Source organism: Vitis riparia, chromosome 9 (genome assembly GCF_004353265.1).
Source record: "Vitis riparia cultivar Riparia Gloire de Montpellier isolate 1030 chromosome 9, EGFV_Vit.rip_1.0, whole genome shotgun sequence".
Lineage (NCBI taxonomy): Eukaryota > Viridiplantae > Streptophyta > Magnoliopsida > Vitales > Vitaceae > Vitis > Vitis riparia.
Genome location: NC_048439.1, coordinates 20,718,586 through 20,727,253, shown reverse-complemented (window position 1 = coordinate 20,727,253; position 8,668 = coordinate 20,718,586). Strand labels below are relative to the sequence as shown.

General features: G+C 34.0%; 1 protein-coding gene across 1 annotated transcript; it reads left to right on the top strand.

The window, feature by feature from the left end:
• Positions 1-255: 255 nt before the first annotated feature.
• Positions 256-8,102, top strand: LOC117921910. The gene is made up of 3 exons (XM_034839857.1): positions 256-842; positions 4,914-5,100; positions 7,993-8,102. The coding sequence occupies exons 1-3, from the start codon at positions 699-701 to the stop codon at positions 8,100-8,102; spliced, it is 441 nt and encodes a 146-aa protein (XP_034695748.1). The 5' UTR covers positions 256-698.
• Positions 8,103-8,668: the final 566 nt, after the last annotated feature.

Here is an 8,668-nt window from a genome sequence, read left to right as displayed (position 1 = left end):
ATCAAAAACCCAAATGAATTGCCAAAAGATTTTGGTGCAATCTATGAGAATCCAAGAAATCTCTCTTTCAAAGTCCACATCACTAGTAAAAATGGTCACATTATCTCCCACTACAAACGTATGTCATTCCATTCCCACGTTTAGAAAAGATACCACTCCAAAGTCCAAATCGCCGTTTTAACGTTTCTCCCAAACTTTCTCTCAAATAGCGAAAAGTCCAAGCACCTTTTAGCAAATTATGAAGCCGGAAGTTTCCTGGAAGTTTCCTAAAGGTTTATTTGTAATATTTTTGGTTTTAATTTTATTTTTCATTTTCTGCGATGAATCGTTCCCGGCAATTCAAGGCGTTATTTTCTATTTGATTGACTGCGGTTGTTTAAAAGCCGAAAATCAATGCTCAATTCTCGGTAAAGTTGGTTTTGATTTCGTTTTTTTTGGTTTTTTGAAAGAAAAAAAAGAAAAAAAAGTATTCGAACTCGGTCAATGCGATTGTAGATCGTGTAAATTAGAGGGAATTCTATGTTTGGAATTTCTAACAATAGGAAACGGAATTTGCGAGCTGGAAAAACTTCAGGTTGATTTTGTAGGCAAGTTTTTGTTTCTTCTTTTGGTGTTTCACGATTAGTGATTCCAGTAAAGAACCGCGAGGTGGCTCCGTTGAAGACCGGCGGCGCCATCTCTCGTGCGGCAGGCCAATCATGAACGGAAGTGGTGACATGGAGGCTGCATCTGCCTCTGGCGGTGGCATGGTCGGCGGCGATGAGGATGAGGTGGTGTATTTGGATCCCTTCAATATTGCTACCACCAAGAACGCTTCTGTGGAGACGCTGAAGCGATGGAGGGTAAGATTTGTTGCGCTTTCATCATTGGTTTTGCTGTTGCATGCACTGTATTTCAATGCAGTGCCATTAATGAATCATCAATTCTTTTACTTTTTTATTTTTTGTTATTGAGTGTGAATTTGTTGGATTTTGTTTTGTTTTGTTTTTGTTAATTGGTGTAATGGAAAATGGGGTGTCACTGATTTTGATTTGAACTTTGTTTGGTTGCTGAGAAAGGTAGGGGATAATAATGAGGAAAGTATAACAATTGGGCAAAACCAGAAAACACATGCAGAAATTTAATTGAATGCTGGATGAGAAATGGAACCGCAAAATCATTTCTGACACATGGGACTTTTAATTGTTGAAATGGGAGGCTGGTCGTGATTCAATTTTGAATTCACCTCTGTTTGATTTCTCAGAAAGGAGGGGAAAATAATGGGAAAAGGGTGGCAATTGGGCATATCTGAAGATTTGTGCAGAAATTTCATTAAAGGCTTGATGGGAAATTGAAGTGCAAGATCATGCAGGCGGATTGGACGTGTGAATTATTGCAATGGAGGCTGGGTCGCAATTCATCTGTTTGATTTCTGAGAATGGTAAAGAAGAACAATGGGAAAAATTCATAAAAGGAGCAGGCCAGAAGATATGCCTAGGTATTAATTGCGGCAGAATGAGAAAATTGGATGGCAAATCAATCTGAATATTCAGGCAAAACTGGAACGATTTTGAAGAAGAGTTGACTGGATATTGAGAAGCTGAAGAACAGGATGGCCAATACGGTTATCCAAATAGTCCATGGAACTTTCTACAAAGTGAGAATTACAAGACTTCCTTACTGATATTTGACTTAGTCCACGTAAGACTAAGATTTGAACATGTCTTTGATGCAGAAATACCTGTTAGAAGATTCAAGGACGGTAATTCTTTTATTGTCTCTGCTCCCTGGGAAAAATTGGGTTTCTTCTGGATGCTACACCCAGTCACAACATCAAGTTCAAACTGGTTCAATACATGGTCAAGAGTTGGAATGCTTGCAAATTGTTTGACTCTCGTCCAATTCGTGATGCTAAATTGTTCAGAAGTTTGTCTTGGACATGTTTATCTTAGATTGGATGGTGTGCTTATCAGAAAAGAGAGGGTGCTGGAGTTCTTATTTTCAATAAGAGAGGTTAAATTCAATCTGCACTTCAAAATGGTGAAGCATTGGTGCTAAGAGAATGACTGAGGTTAGTGCAAGAAGTGATTTTTGCTGGTTTCCTAGTGGACAAGATGCTAAAGGGGTGATCAAATTTTGTGGAGGATAAAATGAGTGTTTCCTTGTTGGTTGGTTAAAGGCTGACCTGATAATGAATCATCCCAACACCATTGCAGCCATCTTGAAAAAAATAAAAATAAACAAAGATAGGGAAAAAGGATGGTTGTTACAGGTTCTTGTAATGATATTGCTTCTGTTTCTTCAATAATTTATTTTCGTCACTTCAGTTGAATTACTCAAAACTTTTCAATCAATATTAAAAAGAAAGGGAGAAAAAATAAAGAACGCCCAACAGATTAATGATGTATACTTAATACCCAACTACAAAAAGTGATATTCAATTCCCTTACCACAAATCTTGAAAAGACAGGCATTTGTTTGATAAAAAAATTAGTTGAGAGAGATACCCATAGAAAATCCTTGAAAAAAGGGTTTGAATAAAATTTCTGTTTGAGCTTGAAGAGGACATGGATGGTGGTCATAATGGTTCCAAATTGTTAATTGGACCCCCTTTTTATCAAAATTCTCATGGGTTTGTCTTGAAGCATTGACAACAAGAGGTTAAGCTTTTAGAGGAAGGGGTTGTTTCACATGGTATCAGGGTCTGGTTTCTTGTTAAGAGTGGTAGGTTTTTTCTTCGCATTTTTTTTTCTCTTGCTTGCCATGTGGCCTTTTTTTATTCTTCGTGTGTACTTTGATGTGCCATTTTGTAAGTGCTTTTAATATATTCTCCTTATTTGCCTATTAAAAAGATGTTTCTTTGATGCATGAGCCTGCGTAAATGTGCTGTGTTTGTCATGATTGTTCAAACAAGCGGCATGTGGGTGCACTGGAAAAAGTATCCCCTTTTTGCCCGACCCTCTCATAGTCATCCCTTCTTCCAGATTTATTTATTTTTTAATTATTTTTTTATCTCATCTCTATATTATTTATTTATTTTTATATTTATTATTTTTTACTTCATGTTTAAAACTTGTGATTTTAATTTAAATTAATAAAAAATTACAATTTTAAATCAATTTCTGATTTAAAAATAAGTTTTTTTATTTAAAAATGAATTTTAAATTAAAATTATGATTTTAATTTTAATTTTAAATTTGAAACTAATTTTTTGATTTTCAAATAAAAATTTAATTTTTAAATAATGTATAAATTATTATTTTATTTTTATAATTATTTAAATTTAATAATTTATAAATTATATATTTATGACGTCACCGGTTCGACCAGTGAATCATGAACCGGTAATTTTTTTGGTTCAATGATTGGTCCGGTTCTAAAAACATTGATTATAACTAAAAACATTGTGTTGTAATGTTTAGAGTGATAGTGGATCCGCTGACTGGGGATGCTCTTAAATGTGTAGATTGGAAGTTGTACTATGGGGTTGTTATAGGCATAGTTGGTAACTTGTAAAACTTATTGTGTTTCACTTTTCTATTTTTCTATATCATGTATTGTAATTTTGATATAGTGAAAAATAAATAGAAAATATATGCATATGTGTGCATTCTATTGAAAGTATTAAGTATAGAATAATATATGACTAATTTTATGAAAGATGATAGGATCTAAAGTGTTAAAACTATATTATATCATATGAAAACATTGAATATTAGAGTTTTGACAAGTTCAGATTTACAATAATGACTTTAATATATAGATTCATCATATGTGTATATGCCATTATGTGTCATATTCAAAGTTCTAAGTTTTCAGGTTCTTATGATTCCTTCCCACCAAAATAGAAATAAAAATGCTAATATATTAAGTAAAATTTTTATTTGCCAATACCATCATTTTAATGTCAATATTCAAACCTTTCAAATGAAAATTTCCTAATATTTATCACAAAATAAACTTAGTTCACTTCTAACATAACATTTGATAGCAAGAACGTTGCTTTTCATATAGGATTATTTTACCTATTTCTCCTTTTTAGGATCAATTTTTAATCTTTTAGTATCTTTTAAACAATTAATACAATAAGTTATTTTAATAAAAAAATTATGGAAAATAGTTGAAGATGTATATATCGTTGTATCATCATATAAAGTATCATATCTTGCATTGTATATGTATCATTAGATACGCTTTATGGTAAGGTATGAATTGGATTACGTATTGATTTTCGTAAAAAATGTGTCGTATTGTTGTATTGTAAGTTTTTAACAATTATGGCTATAGGTTCTTAGAGATGGTTTTTTTTAACCATTGTGTTTTTATTTCTTTAACAGGTCTATGTGTATATTAAATTTTAGCTTTGGGGGTTTCCAAATCAAACCCTTTAAGTTGGAAATTATGATAGCGTGCGATCTTTTATTTATTTATTTATTTTTGAAACTTAGTTGATGCTATTGGAAAATCTTTGTAAATATTTTTTAATATACAATTCTACTCTCAAGTCCTAGCTCAAGTGGCAAGGACTTGGGGTGTAGATATGGGAGATTCATGGTTCGATTTCTAGGAAATAAAATAAAATGTTATTTATATGTTGGAGATTTTGGGAAGTGATTCGAAGGATCCTTCGGCAAGGAGTTGGTGATTGGAGTTGGGTAGCCGAACCCTCTAAGGCATTGAAGCTTTATTGCCTTTTTGGAGGGAGATGTTAGCCTTCCCAGAAAGTTTGTAAATTTTAGCAATTATGTGGGGATGCTAGTAGCAGGGTTCGAGAAAGAGATCAATTCCCTTTTGAAGAATTTGTAGGCGAGAAAAGGGCGTGGGGTAAAGGTTTTAGGTGGAAGGAGGAAGCACCTCCTGACATCCCATTTTGAGAGGGAATTACTTAAACTTGAATACTTGATTAACTACGATAGTTCTTCGTGTACTTTCAGGTGGAAGGAGGAAGCACCTCTTGGCACCTTGTTTTGAGATGGAATTACGTAAACTTGAATGCTTGGTTAACTATGATAGTTCTTTGTGTACTTTCAGGGGAAAGGGGAGGAGCACTAGGGACACAACACTCGTGTTGTGGTTGTTTTGTTTTAGAGGGTTTGGGTGGGGGTTGGGTTCAGGGGGCTGGTTTCTTGTTAAGAGTGGTAGGTTTTTTCTTCGCATTTTTTTTTCTCTTGCTTGCCATGTGGCCTTTTTTATTCTTCGTGTGTACTTTGATGTGCCATTTTGTAAGTGCTTTTAATATATTCTCCTTATTTGCCTATTAAAAAAGATGTTTCTTTGATGCATGAGCCTGCGTAAATGTGCTGTGTTTGTCATGATTGTTCAAACAAGCGGCATGTGGGTGCACCCATAAAAGTTTGCCGAGGACCTGAGGTAGGAATTAATTGGATGCTGGTGTGCTTGTGTATACTAGATTCAACGATAGAGGGAATTGCCATTTGGGACACTTGACTATTACTACGTTTGCTCCTAAATCGTCCAACCAACTGCACACCTGCTGTCATACTATTAGTTCAAGATTTTTCATGGCTAGTTGGTTCTTGTCCATATAACTCTTATAAATGGGTTAAGAGGTCATCATAAAAGGGATTGAATTTTATTTTTTGATTGATCTAAATTCTCTTAGTTCCATTCTTTGATTTTTCTCCTAGAAATTTACTAAAGAAATTGTTTAGGGGGCTGCTATTATTGCCTCCAACTTCCTTTTTTTTCCTTTGATTCTACTATATTCTTCATTCAAATTCAAACACCTTGCTGTCAATGTGGCTGACCTTTGACAAATAACCCCTGTTTGGACAATGCTTTTATGCTGGATTATTACCTTTAAAAAAGTTCTTCTGGCTAGAATATGTTGATAGGCTCAAACCAAAGTTGCTGGGTGAGAAAGGAGAAAGGGGTCTTTAGAGAAGATTTTATGGGAGTTGGTAATTAAAAGTTTAGCTTGCATTTAGTTTGGAAAATATTTTTTTAGTTTATATTTCTAAAAACAATTTTCATTTTCTATTTTTTTTTAAAATGAAAATGGTAAAGTCTTGATTGGTGTTGACCGCCTATTCAGATGAAAAACAATGAAAATATTGAAATCGCATTTGTTCAATTTCCTTTTCATTTTCTTTGCTCTATGTTTTATTTTTAAAATCGTGTAATGAGATCCTAATATGCTTGTAATTACAATAATAAAATGTATTATTTTCTAATATAAAAAATATGTATTTGATTCAACCTAAAATCATAATAGTAATATGAATGGGATCATCATTTACTATGTGATTTTAGTCATATTTATGCTCCTTTAATATTTTTAATATTTATATTGTGGGTCCCTCTGTTCTTTAAGTTATTTTGTTAATTTTTCTCCCCAACATTTTTTTTTTGAGAATGTTTTACAAATTTCTTAAGAAAATTATATAAACACCAAATTTTTGTGTTTTCACTTTTTGCCTTTTTGTAATTTAGTTTTTCCCAAAAATGAAAATGGGAAAAAAAATATCTAAATATGTTTTTAAACTTGATTTCTGTTTTGTTTGAAAATGAAAACAAAAAACAATCTAAACAAACAGGATCTTAGGTTCTTTATTTCCAAATTTCTGAGAAGTCATTAAGTTGATGAGGTGTAACTCACAAATCAGGAAGACACCTTTGTTTGAGTTTGGAGGTTCATTGTGGAGGCATCTTAACTTAAGCAAGAATGTTTGGCTGCATGTTATGGAGGTCAATTGCGGAACTCATCTTTCTAGAATGAGTGGGTCACTATTGCCGAAATTTGGAGAGGAGCAATAAAACCTGACTTAAATGTTATTTTGATTAATTAAACTCAAATTTATCTGAGCACATCACCAGGGATAATAGAGTGCAAGCTAAGAGAGAAGCAGGGAGAAAAAATTAAAAGTCAAGGTTAGGAAACCCCTTGCCAATACTTTGTGGTTGAAAAAGAGGTTATGAAGCTGTATTCTATTTTTGAAGTCCAACAAAACTAATTAAAATTAAAAATAGCTAGTTATTAGTGCTGCCCTAAAACAATAAAACTTAACCCATTAAGATGTTTTAATCCTGGCTGTTCATTGCTTATTTAAGCTTATCACATGGTGCATGATGGACTCTTGGGTTGTGCATCTTATTTTTGAGCAGATTTCAAGAATTTTGGGTGGTTTTAACGAATCAAAAACTGTTAGTCATCTTAGCCACTGCATCAGTGCCCCCTGGTTAGAAGAAACTCAACCTTGATTGCTAATATCATCATTCTTGGGCCACCTTGTATGGAAGTAGCTGCTCATCTGATTATAAATATGGGTTGGCAACTTCATTTGGTAGGCTTTGTCATTGATTTAGCTAACAATCTTGCATGGGCCAATGTTTTTGACACGAAATATGGGATGAAAAATAATAAGTTCTGTGTATTAGATTGACTATACACAGTTTATATAGAAGATTACAAGAGAAGAAATAGGAAACAAGAGACATAATAGAAAACTAACTTATTCCTAAACCAACTTATTCCTAAATCATAAAACTATCTATTTACAGAAATAAGAAACTAACATAAAACTATCTATTTACAGAAACAGAAAACTAACATATTTGAAAAATAATTTTCCTATTCTATTTACAGCTCAACACTCCCCCTCAAGCTAAGGAATAGATGTCTTCCATTCCCAACTTGAATACAAGATCGTGAAACATTGAACTGTTAAACCCTTTTGTTAGGATATCAACTAATTGATGTTCTGATGGAACATAGGACATACACACTACTCCTTCCTCTAATTTTTCTTTGATGAAATGCCTATCAATCTCAATATGTTTTGTCCTATTGTGTTGTATAGGGTTATGAGCAATATTGATAGTTGACTTGTTGTCACAATAGAGCTTCATAGGACCATCCCACTTGATTCTCAAATCATCTAGAATAATCTTCAGCCAAAGTAGTTCACACAACCCTTGAGCAATGACCCTAAAGTCTGATTCTGCAGACGACCTTGCTACCACATTCTGCTTTTTATTTCTCCATGTTACCAGATTACCTCCAAGAAAAGTACAATACCCTGAAGTTGATCTTCGATCCACTAGGGAACCTGTATAGTCAGTGTCGGTGTATGCTTCTAGAGCAAGAGTATTGTTCTTCTTGAACAAAATTCCTTTCCCGGGGTTGCCTTTCAAGTAATGCAGCACCCTATAAGTAGCTTGAAGATGAGGTTCTCTTGGATCATGCATGAATTGACTAATCACGCTCACCGAGTAGGCGATGTCTGGCCGAGTGTGAGCAAGGTATATGAGCCTACCAACCAGCCTCTAGTACATTCTTTTATCCACCATTGGTTCTTCTTTAGCTTTCCCAACTTGTGGTTTGGATCCATTGGGGTAGAGATTGGTTTACACCCAATCTTCCCTGTTTCTGCCAGTAAATCAGTTACATACTTTTGTTGAGAGATGAAGATCCCTTGTGTGGAATATGCCACCTCAATACTAAGGAAGTACTTCAGTTTCCCTAGTTCCTTTATCTCAAACTCTGTTGCTAATCTCTGCTTCACTTCATGTTTTTCTCTCTTATCATTTCCAATCACTATGATGTCATCAACATAGATTAGAAGAACAATTACTCCCCCTGCAACCGAGTGCTTAATGAAAAGAGTATGGTCACCTAGGCTTTGTTTGTACCCAGACTCTTTCATGACTTTTGCAAATCTCCCCAACC